Here is a 21,788-nt window from a genome sequence, read left to right as displayed (position 1 = left end):
TAGTCTTGAGGTTTACTGTTTGTTCTCCTGAGACACAGCGGTTGTTCTAGCTTCGATCAAAGGCATTTTTGTAGGTAAACTCACACTTACTCGTAGCAGTAATTTACCCCCACAATCGCGCGCATGCGGTGCTTCTTTAAAACCGCAGTAGCTGTCTCCCTCAATTTCCCCCGTGTAAAGTAATACAGGATTTCAATAAGAACGCCGAGAGCGGAGGATAATAAATGTGCATCCTGTGTAAGGGCAAACATTAAGAAGGAAATAGATGTTTTTAACCTGCCCCAGTGTCCACTTGAAAGTCCATTAGTGTTGCAATCCAGAACAAAACACAGAAGTACTGAGCCATCTGTTGTGCTGAGCTACAGTCCGAGAGCTCTTCTGTTTTTTCTCGGTTATGTGAAGGACTTTCGCATAAAGTTACAGTGCAGCGTCTGCCAGAATTTCCAACAGCACATTTCACAACTGCAATAAACCGTTATACGGAATCAAATGTATGCTTTTACAAGAGAAGGTGCCGATGGGATGCCTGGTTACAATACTTTTGTAGATTACACCAGATTCTCTAGACGTTTCTATGACTGAACATCGATTAACATAGAGACACATTTAATGGCCATCTTTTTTGCACAGTCTTTAAGCAAGACATGAGTTGCTACCTGCTACCGCTAGTCAGTAGTACCAATTGGTTTTCTATGAAGCTGTACGTTCATGCAAATTTGCATGTTGTGGACAGTATGCATAATTATTAGTAAAAGTAAGCATGAAGGCTCACACCAAAACTGTCAATGGGGGCGAAAGCAGATCGTACATTAACACACAAATCATACATATTTATACGAATTAGCCACTAATTTACTGAAACATACCGAAAAATAGTTACGAATTGTCATGAGATTGTGTTGGAAGTAAAGAACACAGTAAGAACCATTTGATTCCTTAAAGGGGTCATATGACACGGCTAAAACAAATATTATCGTTTTTTCCACATACCGTGCATGATTGTTTCTCCTCTTTGCCCCGCCTCTCTGAAACGCACAGATTTTTAACAAAGCTCATCACTCTGAAAAGCGAAGTGTGCTATGATTGGCCAGTTAACCAGTGCGTAGTGATCGGTCAAATACTGCAAGCGTGTGACGGAAATGTAACGCATCTTATCCATATTTGAAACATCAAGTTCCAACGCAATTGTACTGATAGGTACTTGCGAATACACTTAGTCAAATGATACAACGAACTAACGTAGATTTGTGGGGGTGTGGTTACACGAGGCGTTTCAGGCAGTGCATAATTTGGTTCCGACACTTACATTTTTGCAATTTTACGTGTCTAATACATGCATGGGCAACTTATAACACGCCAAAGACACCGAAAAACACATATCCGTGCCATATTACCCCTTTAAAGAATCATTTAGTCATCTTTTTATGGTCTAATAAAATTGTGACACGAAAAAGGTTCCACGGATGAGTTTCCTTTTGTAACCACACAACTGGTTCTTCTATGGAATTGCCTGGCACCTTATTTGTGAGATCGTGTAGTGTAGTTGGTTGGAACATTCCCATTAAAGAGACTGGACAAAATGAGCATGTGCGTCAGATATTTTTAGTACGTTGTCCCAGGATAGGCTTTAAAATGTGTATCTGCAAAAAGTGACCTATAAAGTGAACAAAAGCATACAGATGGCCTCTGCATGGTCCAAGCTATTACACATAGGACCAAAACTCGCAAAAACGCTTTATCAAAAAAGTTTGCTGCAAGTCTCTATCGGTCTCTGAACGTGTTACAAACCAGAAAACCAATTCTTCATTCATTAGTCTTAACCCTGTACAACAAAAGAAAAAAAGTGTAAGTGCCTCATATATTACCCAATCAGCCTCCTGTCGTCTAGGGTGGATTGTCCGCAGCCCTGAGCGTTAGCCCACAGTTTGTTTGTTTATGTTAGCTCAGAGAGAGAGAGGGGAATCACAGCTCTTTCTGCACAGCTGCACGCCCCATCCGCCGCCGGGTTAACAGCCTCGCTCTTATTGGCTGCAACTCAATCTGAATTGCAAAGAAAACACGGTTGTCCTCCAGAGAAACAGTGACTTTTGATAATCATAATTGATCTTAAAGTGTACCTCAATCAAATATAGTCTTAACCCTTCCACCTCGACATAATTATCATCCAAGATTAAAAACCAACAACACTTAATCGTTCGAGTACCTCGCTGGACTTCTTTCGTTTAAGCAACGAAAGATCTTTCGACCGTCGAATTATTACTTATTTCAATGTGCGTGTCCTGTGTTTTTATTGAGGGTCCTTAAAAAAGTCAGGATTTAAACAAACAGATTTATTTGTTCGGCCGAACATCCACAGTTCACTCCAATGAATGGAACACCCCTTAAGCCATCAAAACAAACAGAGATCTCATCGATGTTAACTAACTAAACAGGGTCAAATAACATAACAACAAATAAGAACAAGCAGATCGATTGACAATACACCCTTCCCTTCACAATAACAGAATAATGGCAGAACAGTTGTTTACAACATTAACTAATAACAACAATGAACATTGAACTGAGACTGAAGGTCATCATGGGAAGTACAAAGCAACAAAAACGGCTTTAAAAGGTTGTGAACGTAATGCATAGGAAGTGTCTGTCGAATGCATAAATGTAATGTTTCTTGAACAGGACTATTGTATTTTACACTACACATTCACACATGAAAAGGGTATTTTCTGATAGACACAAGCTGAAGCTGCCTGCCTGCACGAATCAAGAGACCACACTTTTTTTGGTTGATATGCGGTTGATCTTTTCTGATCGCATTACCAGAATTTATGACTTGATATAATAAAAGAGTAAAATACGACATGATATAATATTCCCCAGGATACTATTTTATTCCAGAAAGTATGATGGGTTGTGCTCTTCTCCGGCACCTGGCAGGTCAGATCTGATCAACTCTGACAGACAAATGGTATATTTTTACTCTATCTATCATTTAGCGTAGTTCTGGATTTTGTATTTGTGTTCTCAGCGCTTTATGGCCTTATCACCCAACCTCTGAGAACACTGGGTCTCTAAGTCCACCTATATTGTTGGAAACAGACGCTTGTTGTTGCAAACTTGTGTAAAACTGCTGAATTTGTACTTTGGGTCGACCGTTAATCCAACAGTGAACCTGAATTTGAGATGCAAAACTTATCAAATGAAATAAAAACGCATTCATCTTAACTTAAAATGGAAAGGCGGAGGCATTTGGTTATTGAAATTCCTAAAAGAGGCTTATTGAAAATTGCCTTCAGAGTTGGCAGATTCAAACTTGGCAAATTGTGCTGGAAAGATATTATTGACTTTTGCATGTAGTGAACGTGGGTTTGGACATATATTGCTTGTGGAATATTAAACTCAAACTGTTTTCGCTACAAACAAGGTCATGCGATTACAGAAATCAATTAAACATTTATACCATTGCGCTTTTTATAGGACAGCGTTCCGCGGGGCAAGTCGTCACATCACAATACAGAGAACACATGCAATTCATTCGATCTGAGGAAAGAGTTAACCCCTTCGATGACAAAATACAATGAGTAATTCTGCCTTAACGTATCCCTGTTTGGTTTTTGAGTAATGTTCATTTTTAATTACCCATCCACCCTGTGACAACTTACCCCGGTCATTTATATATTTGGAAAGATGCACATAAATACCTGTATGTGCATGTATCAGTACAAACATCAGTGCTGATGATGTCTTCAGTTGCTCTGATGAAAGGGTGGCGTGCTGTAATCACATTGACAGAATAAACACAATCAGGTCAGATATTGATTATATTTTCTGAACAGTTCACAAACAAATTCACCATATTTAGCCGGACGGGTAATCTGTACCAAGCAATCTGTTCAATGCATTTAGCATGTTCACCGTCTTCAATAAAATATCTATCTTAAAGGTCAAAGACAGAAATGTATCTGTTTTAGTCTAAAAGAAGGTCAAAGGTTAGCCAAAAACAGGCAGGTGGAAGGATTAATATCTGGAATTTTGAAAAGAAAGAGAGCGAGAGCAAATTCAACCACACAGATTTCGTCCATCTGCTTCTGGTTTAAAAGCGAGATGATGGAGATGATTGTTGCTGGAATAATTCCCTGCGGGTCAGCTCGGTTCTGCTCGATCTGGCCCCGTACAAGGCACACTTTAGTACAGTTGGTATTAACACAAACCTTCAGCTCCAGGAAGTTTAGAGATGAAAGCGGTTCTGCTAAGTTTAGCTCAAATGTAGTGATGTTAGTCACTTTATTTGTAGCCCTAAATTCTGTCTTAGCACAGTTTCAGGTCAAGGCACGAAAGGTTGAGTTTCTCAGGTCATGTTTTGGAGCTGTGGGGTATGCAGAGGTCTAAAAGCGGAAAGATAACAAGACATAAATGAATCAGGAAGCATACGGGGGTCTGTGTAAATATTTGAGTAAATTATTACTTCTCACACCTACAGATTTATGAAATGAAATCCTTAAAAGGGCGTTCAATATGCCACATTCCAACAAGTTTTGAAAAATGTATGAAAGGAATCTGTATCAGAAATATTACTAAAAACAAATAGAGTTATTCTCAAAAAAAGCAGCAGGGTTTGCCTGGAGACATAAACAGCATCTTAATAACAGTGGTTAAAAATATTCATGGAATAAATGCTTTGAGAAAGAAAATATATTTGGGCAGAACACATTAGGCAATAAAAATACTTTTTTAATAGGATGTTGTAAAATTGAGCATGTTAAAGCAATAACAAATGTCGAAGCCTGGAGAATTTAATGGTTCAAACTTTGTAAATATAGATATCTTTCTGCATTTCGTATAAAACAGAACAGATAACTGAAAGGTTAAAGCAGCAGTATACTACACAGTATGCACTGTACACTAAACATTTTTATGCAATATGGAGCAATAAACGTTACTAACTGTAGTATGGCACTGCTGCGCATGAACTCTTTGCATTGCATTTTTAATAGAGCAAGTGAATATTAAAAACATTCATTTTAAATATCCTTTTATGTCAATTGATTTATTTTTGGCTGTTTGGTCAAACAATTTCTTTGGAGCCTACTACCATACTATTTATGCACTCTGTAGTGTGTACACTGTACACATTTTGTATGTTAAGCCCAGATGATCCAAAATGACTGAAAAGATACCACTTACTGAATTAAACATGTGACAATGCAGACAGTTTTCACAGCAAACTTTGCATACTAAAATCACAGTACATATTAAAATGTGTTTATTCTCATGCATTCGCATAATGCACATAATAGTATGCTATTCCAAGCATCCACATGCAGTATGTGAAGTGCTTTAATGAGGGGGTTTCTGACTTCTGAAACAGATAGAAAGTTTACATATTTCTGATAGGGCTGGAAAATCCTTCTCACATGGACCACACGGATATTATGAATAAAACAGAAGAACACTTGACAGTGCATTCCTCACACAAGCCTGACAGAAATGTTTCCATATAACACGTTCCATCTAATATCCTGCTAAAATGCAGACAAAGATCGCTATCGCTTTTATCACTATTATTATATATCATAACAATAATCAAGATACGTATTCCTGCTCGCCCTCGGAAAGAAAAATAATTTCTCGTGAAAGGTCACCCTGTCGGAGGTAATTAAACGTGATTTATTGTCAAATCTGGTAAGATGACCCCTTTGAAATATTACAGCGAACGGTATGTGCTAAACCTAAGGGCGTATACTGCACTTCCTTTCTGATATTCGAACGCTTCCAAAATAAATACAGCAAAGGACAGTAAAAATAATAATGGAGTTCAAATGTGGAAATTATATTGCAAGAACACTTTTACATCTTTACATCCTGTAGATGTTGAATAAATTATGACAACCCCAACCCAATACCTCTTCCCAATACAATTACTCATGTCAACTACTGTTTGGAAGTTGAATCATTTTCTAACTTCTGCACTTACGGATATGAACTATAGATAAACATTACGGTCACTTAGTTTCAAACCAAACATTATTCTAAGCATATTTTCCTCAGCAAAATCGCAGGAAACGTCTTCTTCATTATGCTCAATAATCCTCATTAGGAAATTAATATCTTAGCTATGGGAAACCTTTTCAATAATCTGCTACATTCCAAGACCCCCCATAAATCAATCATGCAGCCACATCCTTGCTTATCGTGCATCTAGAAAAAAACTTGACTTCCAAGAAAGAACAGTATAGATAAAATATTTAAAGTTAAGCTGGGACAGAGTAAGAAACAGGAAGATGTTGTTTTGTTGGTCGTTGAGTTCTGGTGGTGTGGAAGTCCCCAGACAAAGTGTCAGAATTAGAGAGGATTTAGTCTACATGGAGATGTAGAAGACCAGCAGGGAGACGGGACCACACATCAGATACTGGCCTCTTGTCTGTACTGCTGTTTTATTACTGCAGGTGTTAATAAAAATAATCTCTGTGTTCCTATAAATAACTATAAATAGCTGAGATGCTGTGGTTGCTAAGATTTGCTTAGCTCACTTGTTCTGAATGCACAGATTAAGAAATAATCATGTAACGGTACCCCGGGGATATTATTTGGTACATGGTGAACAGAAATATAGACCACAAAACCAGTCATAACGTCATTTCTTTGAAATGGAGATTAATACATCATCTGAAAGCTGAAAGTTGATTTATAGTTTGTTAGGATAGGACACTATTTGGCAGAGATTGAAAATCTGGAATCCAACGGTGCAAAAAAATCTAAATATTGAGAAAATCGCCTTTGAAGTTGTTAATCAGAGGCGCTGTAGCAGGCCGTCGCTAAGAAGGAACAGGTTTGTTTTAACGTCCTCTATTGGCTTACTGCTGTAATGACGTTGTGGAGAGTATTGAAAGCTGAACTCTAAGCTTTACATGGATACCAAATATGATTGGGTGATTCTCAAAGAGCTGACAGCGGCGAGCAAAGTTTGTAGGTGTGTTTTCGATCATTTTTTTTTACGATTTTGCTGCATCCACTCACAAAAATTAAGTTTTTATATATTTTCGCTGGGAGATTTCCAAAATATTTTCATGGACATGATCTCAACTTAACATCCTTAGCATAAAAGAAAAATCTATTATGTATCTATACAATGTATTGTTGGCTATTTCTGCTAAGATACCCGTGCGACTTAAAAGCAACGTTTTAAGACGGTTGGTTGGTGTCATATATTTGCCTCGCCCCTCCTGCACTGTGATTGGACAGCTGAGTAAAAATCTATATTAACAGGCACTAAGTGGCGTTTTTAATGGTGCTTCTATTGTAAATAAATAAAACAATTAAAAAATATTTGAACTTACTGGTTTCATAGAAAACTCACTGAAGAACCTGGAGGATTGTGAACTACAATATAAAACAAACATTGATTGAAATGATGTTTAAAACTTGTTTTAAACTTGGAAATGAAGTAATTCTTGTGAAACATAAGCAGTTTAGGTGGTGGAGCCTATAGTGCTGGTTAAAGGACTGCTGACAGAAAGGTTGTAGGTTCAACCCCACCGAGGTTTAGACTATCACTTTGTGCCCTTGAGCGAGGCATTTAACCCCAGGTTAATCCTGAGGGACATTAATAAGTCTGTAAATCTCTTCGGGAAACAATGTCAGGAAAGCGCTAAAAGAAAGAATGATTTATTTTCATTGGAAGAGGCTACCGCTAAACAGACACTCACTGATATTTATGGAGAACGTTTTTAAGCACAAGACATAAACCACACAATTATGTAATCCGTCTCTCAATGCGACGGCCTGAATCCAGAATTACGGCCTGCGTGTTTTCAATAAGGCCCTGTAAACATCTGCGGTGGCTGTGAACGGTGATGTCATTAATTCTGAGTATGACTTAACAGTGACTTAACAGAAAGATACGGTCTGAATCACTTTACCCTTTGAGCTGCTAGTATCTCGCATTGTGTAAGGAGACAGGCCATGAAGCTCTAATCACAATGAGTGGAAACATCTGGTATCGGTTAATACTTATGACATTGACCCAACTGAATCCAGATCAGTGTTCCCAAGCTTGTGATTTTAATCCAGGCCAGGAAGCTCGGGTCAATTAATCGGTCAGGGACTAAGTCTTCTGGGAGCGAATGACAAACAGTGAAAATCCCAACTTTTGGGTTTGTTGTTTGCATTAATTAATTGTTATCATCCGACCATCATTTGTGTTAATTGTGAGCAGAACCTTGCGTCGGTACCTCAAAACAGACTTTAGAGGCCTTGATATTAAAAAGTCACCATTGTATAATTTGCACAGACAGTTTCTACTGTACATCAAAAATGTGATCTTAATATAAATCCTGACCACATCAAGAGCATGGCTGTCCCTTAGGGTCTAACATGTTTATTTATATTCTGATAAAATTGTCCGTCATTACTCTGTTTCTCAGCATCTATGTGATCCTGCTGATGGTATGTTTATTTTCACATCTTTTGGGACTGTGGAGTTACTCAACAGTACCTTAGGCTGGCACCGCATGATGTCCCTTAAGAATCAAAAGCCCGCTGGAACAAAACTGCGTATGATAAACTTTCTGGTTCCTACCCACAGTTACTGAAGCATGCTGGGGGCTTTAATCAGGTTTTGCCAATGAAAACAAAGATTTTGTTCAGGTTGTCAGAGCAGAAAGACAATACAACCAAAGCAATATGTTAGTGATGGTAATGAAAAGAAAATAGTAGGTTAGGTATATAAAATTCCTGCCTCTGGTTGTATGCGAGACCTTGTTTGTTGTCAAGTTCACTACGCTTCTGGTTGTATGAAGGTCTAGCATGCATTTTTCATTTCCTTTTCCTTTTATCAACAGTTGGAAAACTACGTTCAGCAGAATGTAAAGACCGGCATGGTGCATATCCAAGCAGATGCGGTTCATAACCAGACGGCCACTATGTTGGAGATCGGCACTAACCTGCTCACACAGACTGCTGAGCAGACAAGGAAACTCAATGTAGTGGAGGCCAAAGTACAGTTTTGATGTTTAACCCGAAGAGAAATTTATAGAAATATTTGATCAGTTTACAGACTGCAACGGATTAATCTAACCAAGCGCTATATTTAAAGGATAATTCAAACATGATAAACACAACTTTGTAAACGTGAACAACGCTGGTCGTTTTTCAGTTTTTTAACACTGCACAACGTACAACCAAAAGAACGTTTATAACCGAAACACAAAGTTAAGCGAATATGTTTAATGACGTCTGTACGATTTTTTTTAATAAAAGGAAAAATAATTAACCAGAAGTGCTGCTGGACCAGTGTTTACATCTCTACACATCTACTTAAAGAAATAGTTCACCTTCAAAATGAACATTTTGTCATCATTTACTCAATCTGTTGTCATTCTAAACCTGTGTGACTTTATTTCTGATTTATTTCAATTGGGACCAACCGTTTTCTGCTACCAACCGTTTTCTAAATATCTTGTGTTTTGCAGAAGACAAAGTCATATAGGTTTGAAATGGTACAAGACGGTGTAAATAATGACAGATTGTTAATTTATTCATTTAGTGTACACTCCTTAAAAATACATATAAATAAATCATATGTGTAAGAGTATATAAAACATAAACAAAATACTCATATATTTGCTTTATTATTTATTTACATAGTAAGACATTTATTTTAAATCATGATTTCTAGTAAAAAAGTATTAAAACAATATTAACTTATTTCTATTCGAAGGTTATGAACCAGACATCAAGAATCGCAATACAGTTATTAGAGAATTCACTATCAACGAACAAACTGGAGAAGGAGCTCTTAACACAAATTTCTGAAATTTCTAAACTCAGAGACAAGAACAGGTAAGTTATTATTTTTAATAATCATTCAATAGTTCATGTCATATCAGCAACAGGGCTATTAACACAGTAGTATCAAAAGTCATAAAAAAGATGAAATAATAAAGATTTATACAAGATAATGTAAACTGTTAATGTTAACATAAATGTGCAGTGTATGACATTTCTAGCAGTCATCTAGTGGTGAGGTTGCAAATTGCAACCAATGGCTCACTCCACCCCTCCCTTTCAAAGCACTACGGTGGCTGACACAGGGCTAAGTTGTAGTTACGTTTCTGCTTCTTTCCTAAAGGAGATGGAGAGCAGTTTGTCCATTTAGGGCTACTGTAGAAACAACATGGCGAATTCCATGCAAGGGGACCCGCGGTGTATGTAGATAGAAATAACTTATCCTAAGGTAATAAAAACATAACGCTTCATTATGAAAGGTCTTTATACACCTCTGAAGACTTTTATTATATTGAATTTCTGTGGCTAAATCCTCTAAAATATTACATATTGGAGTTAAAAGGTTCATAACGTCTAAAAGAAAAGCTTCAATATGACCCATGTAATAAGAAATATATATTTTTTACAGCAATGTAACTGAATAGAGATTTTTTACGCCTATCAGTCTACAACTCCACGTTCAGTTTTTACATTGCAGAGCAACTTCTGCCTGTTTTGCACATCTCATTGTACTCAAAAGTTCACATTACTTTCCCATAGGCACAGCTTCAAGAGAGTAAGAGAGCGCTGCAGGGGTGAATGCTTTGTAAAGGGAAATAATCAACCACTTAATCGACTGTTTATAATGTTTAATAACTGCGCAATACGCCCGGCACTCAAAGCAGACCCCAGGCGAATTTCCTTTGTACACTTACAAAGACGGACAATGGGTTTTCCCAGAAAGCTTTGTACTTGGCTCTCGCTAGATTAAACAGATAACGCTTGTTGTCATTCATCTCTGACGACCAACTGAACTGTGTTGGTAGCTGTATGGAGGCATCAAAGGTAATTATAACAGACCCGTACATTACAAACAAACTATTCTATATTTCACTTTGCATGTAAGAATGAGATAAGACACGCACAAGATGACTTACAACTGTGCAAGAGAAACATTTTCATAATTGTGCTCAGAATTGATGAACCCGGATCAACTTTATGGTGCAACAGCCAGCAAATAAGGGTTCAGCGTCTTGTACACATTATAAGCCCTGGCGCGGATTTTACACAGCTACTGCCAATCGATTGTGAAACGGATCCGTGTGAAAAAATTATAAACATAACCATTAAACTGGCAAGTCTGTTTAATGACCATCTACAGCAGTTTAACAAAGCGAGCGTTGAGTTACAGTACAGGGCTGGGTAGAGTTTTGATTTGGGTTTTTTGTTCTTTTGCTCTGTGGAAGTGTTATTTCTCAACACACACACACACACACTGAGAGAAATTGTGTTGTTCTTTAGACTCTAACCGCTATTATTTCTTTGGACAACAAAGATGATCAATTTAATTCTCTAAAAACATCAAATCATCCAAAAACTCAAAACTGAACAGAATGATTACACCATAGAATTGCGAGATGATCCAATCATCTGTAATTTCAAGATAATGTCAATGTAATGATGCTTCATCGTTCTCCTTTAGAGTCGCAATAGTTTTTTAAAGGTCCAGTGTGTCATTTGTGCAATATAATATATATAACTATGTCTTCAGAGGTGTATAAAGACCTTACATAATGAAGCGTTATGTTTTTATTACCTTAGAATGAGCTTTTTCTATCTACACGTTGCGGGTCCCTTGCATGGAATTCGCCATGGTGTTTCTACAGTAGCTCAAAAAGGACAAACGGCTTTAAAAAACAAGTTTTTGTAAACACGTCATCTCTGTGATGACATCTTAGTCCTGTGTCAGCTACCATAGTGCTTCAAAAGGGAGGGGCGCTAAATGTCATACACCTTTAAAGAGAGAGTTTTAACCATTGTGACTCTTAAGTCAAAACTTGAAATGGGTGGTGAATATTTACACTGTTAGTATATATGTGTAGAATTAAAAACATTTTGTATATGTTATAATAAATAATTTATGTGTTTAATTCTATTTACCTGCTATTTTTAGGCATGAATTATCTGTTAATAGTATAATATTTTAATCATTTAGTCTTTCATAGATTTGCCACGACAGCAACCAGATGAGCAGACAAATGTTTTGAGTTCTTACTGTAGCCTGAATGAATCATTCCAACCAATTTTTCACACTTTGTGGTTCATTGCATTGCACTCTGTCTAACAGTTTTGAACATGAGAATGCTTCTTGTGAGGACTGTCACCTTAGGTTTGCTCGCTCAACAGCGGCTTTATATTCACACAACTTTCAAACTGAAGTGACAGCATAAATGCAGCACTGACCCCAACCTCTCTCACACTGACCCGGGCCTTCTTTATTATTGAGCCCTGCCTCAGGAGACACAGCAGTTTCATATAATAATAATAACGGCGGATAATTCGAGTCGACATCCCTGTCACAAACTTTTACTTCAGCGTTCAACTGTAATGACTGATGATCGTTCCATCTGATGCACAAGAAAGAGTGCAGAGTCATCTAGCCCCCTGCCAACATCCTTCCGAGAACGCATGACATCAACGTCCGGTTTCTGTCAGAAACATCTGTAGGATGACGACCTCACAAGATGTCAGCGAAACCAAAGACTTACGATGTTGTGCTTAATCTACCACAGGGTTGTACATAACCACAGTCATTTAAAGAACCGACACTTGCACTAAGTCGTTTGTGAATGTGCTGTATGTGATGTGTTTTTTACCAGTCGTTTGGAGGATAAAGTCCTGGTCCTGGAGTCACAGCAGAGGAGCGAGCTGGAGGGCATGAGGGAGGAGAAAGAGAGACTGCAGGACCTGGTGAAGAGACAGACATCAGCTATAACAGCTCTGGAGAGACAGCTGAGAGCCGCCAGCAGCAATAACTCGGCCCTGCAGAGACAACATCAGCAGCTTATGAAGTCTGTTCACACACTCATTGGTCTGGTGTCCGTTGGACCCGGTGAGAAGATGCACCTCAACACATGAGATTACACTTTTCAATATTGCTTAATATTAATATATTTTCTATTTCAATTTTCTAAATGCTAAGTGTATAAGTGCATCCGCAATGAAAGCAAATATAATGCTATATTGTTGGTGGCTAGTAAGATATGAATATGAAATTTCAGTATTTATGTAAATATCCTTTACATGAAATGTCACTTATGTAAGCCAAAAATTACAGGCCACATACTGCTGAACGCATATTTAATCTTTAAACTTAACTTAAATACTAATATAAAATACATATAAAATATTATATAGGCCTATTTATTAAACAAGATTTGATTTATGAAACTGCATTTAGACTTTAAAGACCTGGGTGCCTTACAATTCACTGTTTTGTCTGATATGTTGACGTAATTTCCACTGAAACAGGAAGTTAGGGTAGGACATGTTTTATGGCCCCTCCCCTTTTAAAGAGCCAGTCTGGAATTCCCTAAAAGCTGAAGTGCAGCTTTGAAGTGCAACAGGAGAGAAAGTGTTTCTAAATATGAAATTTTTCATTGTTTTAAAAGCACATCAATTTATAGATATCCTCGAAGGTATAGTTTACCCAAAAATTAAAATTCTGTTATCATTTACTCCAAACCTGTGTAAACACAAAAAAAGATATTAAGAGGAATGTCTGTATCCATACAGTTTTGGGGCACTATTGACATCCATAGTAAGAATGTTGCGCTGCGCCAGTCAACATGGTGTAAGGCTAATATTCTTTAAAAACTTCGGGAGACGTAATGCACACTTTTGATGTTCACACATGTGTGCATTTAATCCCATCAAGATAAAATAATTGTTCTCTTATTGAACATCCCGTTTAACCCTGAAATGTGTCACATAATGACATTAAACTGCCAACATTGATTGACTTTGTTGTTTCGTGTCAACTTTAAGCTGTCCGTGAGGAAGGAAAAATGACAAGCTGTGTTAAAAGACATTGCAAACACAATAACACCCCATACACAGTTTCAGGTCATACAAAAGTCCTAAAATCTGGTGGCAGATTCTTACATGACCTCAACTGTCTGGTTAATTAAATGTGACACTAATGACAAATCGACCAGCCATGATTCATAGAAACAGAGAGAATACAAGCTCTCGCTCCTGATGTCTTTGGCACCGTTCTCTTCGGTCTTGGATGAAGTTCACATGCGTCACAATAACACGCAGCGATAAGCTCTGCTAAATCAAGACTCCAACATTTTATACATGTCAGTTTATAAATGTCCATGCGGGGGCTCGCTTTAAGAACCAAATGTACTGGATTTTAAAATAAAGTCCTCGAAGCTTGATGAACAAACAATCTGTTGGAAGCAACATGTTTAAATGTCTCATCCCGAGCTAGACGACAAAGCCTTTTTATATTCGAAAATATTAATATAAATCTTCTAGTAGTGGAAGATACGGCACATGACGGATTCAAAGCTTCATTCACACATCTTGTCTAAACAGCACAACTTGTCTACATCGGCACCAAGATATTTCAATATTTTTCATCTTTTGCTGGCTGCTTGCTGGCTTTGAGTTCAAATAAATGCCTTTGTTTTTTATTACAGGGTTCTCACCGTCTCCACAGCGGTTTCGAGACTGTGCCGAGGCCTATAAATCTGGTCATAACGTCAGTGGAGTCTACCCCATTTACATTGGAGACATGACTGAGCCGACAAAGGTGTGGGATGTGTTTTTTCACAAGTACGACGTGCCGAGTGTGATCACATAGAGCATGTACAGGATGCAGATGTAAAAAAAGACCATCCAAACAAATGCTGTGATGGAACACATACTGATAAATGTATACTTTGAATGCACTTTGCATAAAAGCGTCTACCACATTAATCAAAACACATGAATGTAAATATTGTTTTCGTAGGTCTTTTGTGATATGGAGACAAGTGGAGGTGGCTGGACATTAGTCCAGCGAAGAGTCAATGGTAGTTTGAATTTCCAGAGAGGATGGAAAGAGTACAAAACGGTGAGCAAACGGACACATGCTTAAAAGGGGCCATCATGTTGAGATCATATGACCAGACAAAAACTACTAGCAATATCTTAGTATCTTTGACCTTTGAAATTTAGCTTTTTTGCTTAAATGCAACTTTAAAAAAGGTATGTATTAGGTATATAAAAAAAATATAGGAGGGGGAACTAAAGCATGTACGCACACGTTGCCAACAATGTCCTGCATCGTTTAGGGCTGGGGCCGCCGCTCCATCTATACGTTTCAAACGATTTCCAAATCCAGCCTTATATCCACCGTTTATATAACATTCATCACCAAAATGTAGTGAGCAAACAACACAGCTGAACTTCGCGAACACAGTGCTCTCTCTCTCCTGCACACAAGTGAAAGTGACTTGTGCGCATGCTCCTTCTCCCGCTCTCCATGGTTGATGCGTGTGCGTGCCGCATGCTTTTCCGAGGGAATTGTCCAATAAGGGACTAAAAAAAGTTGTTACGTAACGATTTTTCATGTTCGAAAAAAACTTCCGAAACCTGTACGAACACTGGGGGAGTGTATCGTGCACAGAAATACTACGTCATGCGTCCAATATGTTTTTTGACAAGTTGACCATGTCAAGCATGAGAAGACAACACGTTTAACATTGTAAAAAAGTCAGAATGCATGAAAGGGCCAGGGCCGCTTTAACAAATACAACCTTATTGTACAGTGTAAACAAAAAAGTATATAGTAATAATTTTAAATAATATTAATATAAGAATAATTCTTGTTTTGGAACAAAGTAAACCAACTAGATATCTGTAAACTCCCTTAAATTGTCTCTAAACAGTTAAATATATTCATAACCCAATCCTTGCACATATTTGTGATATATTTTAAGTGCTTAAATATGTTGTAGCTATAGCTAATGATAAGCAGTGAAATCAATACTGCACTTTCCCTAAGCAATGCGTGCCAAAGACACGAAGAACCTCTGTTCTGGGAAGTAATAATGCTTTGAAAGTATTCTAAAAATGTAACTATAAAACATCTGTCTTGTGTCTGATGCAGCATTTCATTCAAAGCTGGACATGAAGTGAGATTGTTTTCAATGGATGCTATGTTCTCCATCACGCAGGGATTTGGTGATCCCAGTGGAGAGCATTGGTTGGGTAATGAGGCCGTTCACCTGATGACAAGTCAAGCCCAGTACACCCTCCGAGTGGAACTTCGAGACTGGGAGGACAATGGTGCCTACGCACTTTATGACAAATTTCAGCTGGCCAGTGAAAAACAACAGTACAGGTATCATTTGTGTGGAAGACATTTTGTTTATGAAAAATTCAAGCTGCTGTTAATGATTTAAGGTCATCACTAAATTACACAATCGCATGCATTGCAAGAGATAGAGACGGGTGTAATTTTCAATGAATAAAAGTTCAAATATTTGTATGTGACGTTCTTAAAAGTCATCTTCAGCCAAGATTATACTGTTTGTGAGACATAATGGATGTAATACAAATTTTATCTTTAAAGTACAAAAAAGAACAATACAGAGTAGCTCAGAGATAGAGAAACCCAGAAGCGATTTAGGAGCATTTTAGCATTTCCTGTTCCATTCCCCACAATGAGTTTTGGGGTTAATGTCTAAAATAAGGTTTGTGGGTAAAAACACTGAAATGTCATATTCTATTACACAAAACACGCCAGTAACAACCCGCTCGTGATTTTTAAAGCTTAATCGTGTTTTAAAACCAGTGGTTGCTAACAAGTTGCTGAAAGCAACTGAATACATACTTTTGCGGGGGCATCAAACGTCATAAAACGTGGATGAAGATTCATTCATAGAGATATTACCTACAAGGGAACATATTTTTAGTACATTTTGAAAAGGTTGTTGGAGGCTTGGTGGTGGTGATGTTGATATTGAGAGACTGTAGCGTAGTCTGTTTATAGCATTATGTTGCCGTTTTACTTCTGCCGATTGTATTAAGGCTTAGAAAAAGCGAATATTGTGTTAGTTGCCAAAGATTATCTTGATAGACAAAGCATGTTAACCAAAAGTTATATTCTATGCTATATTCCAAAAGTCTATGGGAAAAATTCATATAGGTCTAAAGTAGGCTTTCGGTCGAGGGAACAAACTTCCGGTTTGGCCTTGAAAAATACTTCATCCCTGCACCAATCTATTAAGTGTGCAGTAATCCTAGTCTCGCGTAGCCAGACCTAGAATTTATCACCGCTTTCTTTGGCCAAGGTCTACCCAATAGGCTATATGACTGACAGGTTAAATAACCAATCACGTTTTATCTTGAGCCGCGTTATTGTTTGGAGTCGTGGAAATGTCCCCGCAGTAAAAGAACGGTGTAAATTCACGAAAGTGTCAAAAGTTAACAGCAACAAAATTATCATACATTTATGCCGTGAACCTTGCATACTCTTAAGAATTACGCGTTTAGTCGATCGTGATGAATTCTTATAGCAACCGTTGTAAACACGACAGCTTACTTTTTAGATCAGATTGCTTTGTGTTGTTTCCAGGCAGTCCGTTAAAGGACGCGACACGCACGTCTACCGGAAATCCTGTGAAATCTATCCAATCAGAAGACGACTTCGAACGTGCTGAAGTGTTTCCAAAAAAGTGGGTGTGACGTTTGAGGCTGAGACTATGCAGTAATCCTAACCTGTTTTTTCCTCAGGCTCTTAATAGGCAGCTATAGCGGATCAGCCGGACAGCAAAGCAGTTTAGCATCAAACGGCACAGGTTTCAGCACCCGGGACGCCGACAACGATAAGTGTGTTTGCAAGTGCGCCCTCATGATGACTGGGGGTGAGCTACAACACAATAAGGATTCACTCTAGGCAGCTACAGTTTTGCATGAAAGAAATCATTCAAACACAAAATGAATATCTTCATTTACTCACCCATGTGTCCTTCCTAACTTGTACAACCTTCTTTCTTCTGTGAACCACAAGAAAAAAGCACCATAAAAATCTAAGGATTGTCATTTTCTTTATTTCAATCTGGATATAAAAACAAACCCATCATTCTTCTCAATCCCTTTTATCCACCATTGGTGGAAGAAATCTAAACCATAATGCACAATAACCTAAAACACATTTAATGTCCAGATCTCCTCACCTCCAACACGCACCATCCAAACAATTTACTCTGCAGCTGCTCTTAGCTACAGATTCAACACCTCTGAACTTCAAGACAAACTGTTCTTTATCCGTGTGCATTGCGATTGATTTTGTAAGTTGTTGGAGTTAATTACCGTCAAACCAACCGGAGACCTTCACATGACCTTTATGTTTGCATTTTAAATCATAATCCAAAGATACAGAGATGGATTCTTCAGTGCCTCCATTCCAAACTAAACACGTTTCGAGGGAGACGATATTGATTTAATCGTAGTTAGATCGACCGTGTCCTCTCAGAAAAGGGAAAGGCTGGTTTTTATTGAAGAATCACAGCTTGCTATGACAGATTTGACAAAAACAGCTTGCACACAGGGGGACGGTATACACTTACCGTCATTTACTGTCCACGGAGAGATGAAGAATCTCTTTAGAAATGGGTCGAGAAAAGACATTATACAGAGGACAGGGTCAAGTCTGCTTTTTTGTACTTGCAGAAAAGTATAGTTGTAAACTACTTTACACTTCAAGTATAGAGTTTCAGAAGCAAAAGCATGAAAAACTTTATGTGGTCCAAACGTAACCTCTGGTAGACCTCTGCAAATAATGGATAACTGTGAAGTAGTTTCAATTTAATTTAATACAATTGGATTGGATTCAATTTATTGTCATTACACACATACAGTGCAGTGTAACGAAATGTAGTAAGAAAGAAAAATACAAATGGGGAAGGTGAGGAGAAAAACATGTACACAATACACCATAGACAAGACTTGCAACAGGGGAAGTAATCCAGTTTCGGCAAGCAGCCATCTGGTCACAGACCCGCTTGTCAGGCTGACGGGTTAAAGCGACGGAGGCGAGGGATCTGGGGATGGGAGACTGCTTCTCGAGTGCGGCATACTGCCTCCGTTGAGAGCCAAACGAGAAATAAATATGCAATAAATTATTAGCATAAATATACATTTATTTGACTTGATATCAATGTATATATTAATAGAAATGTTATATTATCAATCAAATATAAACTAAATTGTTATATTAAAACCAAACACAGCCAGGAAGTTATCTTCCGATGAAACCGTCTATACTTAAAAAAATTATTTTATTGACTAAAAAGTGTGTCAATTTAGTAACAAGTAGTATTGAAATAGTACCCTCACTGGTTTACATTTGCATATTAGATAAAGTATACTTAATATATGCATGAACTTTGTTTATACTTAAAATAAACTTGATGAATTATGTTCAACAAACCTAATGTGTGTCAAACTTAACCTCCGGCAGACTCCGGCAAAGTATCAATATCTGTTCAGTAGTTTCAGTTTGATGAAATAGAGCTGATATACAATAAACTATTAATATAAATGAATATAAAAATGTCATATAAAATAAATTGTTACACAGACTTGAGGTTAACTTCGGGCCAGGTTTGTGCGTCGATAAAACCGTCTATACTAAAAAGAAAATTACAAAACAATTTATAGTTTCCACACTTCAGATTTGAATATACAGACATAAACAATAAACATTACAATAACAATAATTATTGCTTTCATAGTATTCTGAATAATCCCATGTATTTTTCATCCACACAGGCTGGTGGTTTGATGCATGTGGTCTCTCCAACCTGAATGGAATCTACTACACAGTGGGTCACAACATTCGCAAACTCAATGGGATTAAGTGGCATCACTTCAGAGGACCAAGTTATTCCCTGCAATCCACCGCCATGATGATCCGACCGGCTGAATTCTGACGTGGAGATTTGACTATTATCACATCGAATGAACCTTCAAACCGATATGCCTTACAAATATCCTTGCGAGCAACAAGGTTGTGAAAGATATTTGACAAACAATCAGGAATGTACGAATGGCAATGTTTTATAGCAAATCAGAAAGACAGAAATCTGAGATTCACATAATTTCCGTGCTGCGATTTCTCTTTCAAAACACATTTCTCTTTCTCAGCCTCACAACTTCTGTTCTCTGGAAGTACGGCTCATAACCTGAGACAATGTCAACAATGCTTTGACAAGGTTCATTGTTGTGCCATCAAATAATCCCTGTTCCAGAAGAACACTGAGAAAATCAGGAGGACTAAAGGGATTAAAAGCTCACGCTGACAATTAACAAAAGACTCAGTGAGGCTCTTCATGTTCTTGAACTTATTTTGAACAGGCGATGCTGTCCAGACGAACACCAAACGCACCTTCATATTAGCCTGATATTTAAACAACAGCTAATAACTGGATATTATTATATTGTGCATTTTGTAGGCTTCTAGCTTAATTTGTATACGCCAATGTTCTGAAATGCGTCCAAGCGTAATGTGTATGTTGTATCCTCAATGCAAGGGGAATTACAGAACACATAGTGAACAAAAGCAGAAACACAGAAGATCTGGGTTGCATGAACAACTCAGTCCCTCAAGATGAGCCAACCGGAATACTGTCGTTGAGATGAAATGCTAATGGCTAACGTTCCCTAAGTATATGAATCTTATTGGGGAGCTACCTGAATGATAACACATCAGCATGGACATTTACAGATAATGCCATGACTCCTAAGGTTTGATCCTACCATCGCAAGATGAGAATACATTTGTGTTGTTGCAACAGTCTCACGGGATTTCGTGACAACTACAATCGTGACGATTCTAAATGTCATGCCTATGCCACGAACTGCCTTGTGACTGTGTTGGTTCTTGCATACTAACATAAAGTATGTGTCCGGTCCTAGAAAAGTTGGCCTTACTCATGTGATTTGTATGTTTGTTTGTGTGTGTGAAAGAAAAATCCTATATTTTGTTTACTGATGTCTTTGTATTCTTTCAATTTAGTATGACCTGTTCTTACAGTGTATGAAAAGTCATGTACCGTATATTTGAAGGATGCACTTTAAATAAGAGGTCCGACCCGTTGCCCAGCAGATACGCTGACTGTCTCCACAACTGTATGATATAAATGAGGTTATTACATTGCTGCTTTACAGTATTACCTTTTGACCGTAAATCTTTCAATATGTATTACTTATTTTAGCCAATAAACCTTTCATTGCAAAATAAACCTAGCAGTAACATAAAAAGATCAGCTACACGCTCAAACTGGATAGCGTTTCGATCAAATGTTGAAAACGCCAAAGCCTATTCTGTCTCTTGAGGTCCAAGCTTCCTAGTTCATGTTATTTACTTTATATTTAACTCAATTCCATTTTTCTGCCAAGAACAGCAGAAGCGGAAAACATTCCTTCTGTAAAATGACTATTTTTTATGATATATCTTCATTTTTATTTGTTTTGTTAGGTCTGCAAGAGCAATAAAGTTCTTTTTACTTTGACAGTGGTTGCATTTTTTTGTCATTTAATCAGTTTCGTGCCACATATTTTACCTGACACCTCACTAAAGTCACGCAAGACCACTAGCAACATGAGTTATCTTTACTACACTCAGTAAAGATGAGTAACAAGGTGTTATGTCACCGATATGCCTGTTCATGTTTGCGCCAATCCCTCACAGCTCTCCTAACATGGATGGACACTTCCAGTAGCCTTAGTGTTCTGGGCCGAAAACCAAAATGTTTCAGGTTCAAATCTTACAAATCTATACAACTCAACCTCTATTGCTGACATCTGCAGCATTCAGTAAATGACCAAACTATATAACTCGTAAAATTGTATCCTTGTATCATACAGAATATTTATTTAAAGACATTTTCATTGCGACCTTGAGTACTAAGAATACTTAAAAAACAATTGTGAAATGTAAAGAAATAACTATAATGAGAAGTGGG

The 21,788-nt window shown here is 37.7% G+C and overlaps 1 protein-coding gene across 1 annotated transcript in view; it reads left to right on the top strand.

Moving 5' to 3' along the window:
- The window catches only part of angpt4 (angiopoietin 4), a 30,206-nt gene extending 8,870 nt beyond the window's left edge, over positions 1 to 21,336 (top strand). The window contains exons 2-9 of the mRNA XM_079460657.1: positions 8,838 to 8,993; positions 9,716 to 9,837; positions 12,642 to 12,874; positions 14,472 to 14,584; positions 14,786 to 14,887; positions 15,993 to 16,159; positions 17,554 to 17,684; positions 19,594 to 21,336. Of these exons, the coding sequence (XP_079316783.1) occupies positions 8,838 to 8,993; positions 9,716 to 9,837; positions 12,642 to 12,874; positions 14,472 to 14,584; positions 14,786 to 14,887; positions 15,993 to 16,159; positions 17,554 to 17,684; positions 19,594 to 19,754 (1,185 nt within the window). The 3' untranslated portion in view covers positions 19,755 to 21,336. The remainder of the gene's footprint in view (positions 1 to 8,837; positions 8,994 to 9,715; positions 9,838 to 12,641; positions 12,875 to 14,471; positions 14,585 to 14,785; positions 14,888 to 15,992; positions 16,160 to 17,553; positions 17,685 to 19,593) is intronic.
- Positions 21,337 to 21,788: the final 452 nt, after the last annotated feature.

The sequence above is a fragment of the Barbatula barbatula genome, assembly GCF_947034865.1.
Source record: "Barbatula barbatula genome assembly, chromosome: 7".
In the NCBI taxonomy this organism is placed as follows: domain Eukaryota; kingdom Metazoa; phylum Chordata; class Actinopteri; order Cypriniformes; family Nemacheilidae; genus Barbatula; species Barbatula barbatula.
The sequence above is the reverse complement of the archived record's forward strand: the minus strand, read 5'-3'. Positions and strand labels throughout refer to the sequence as shown.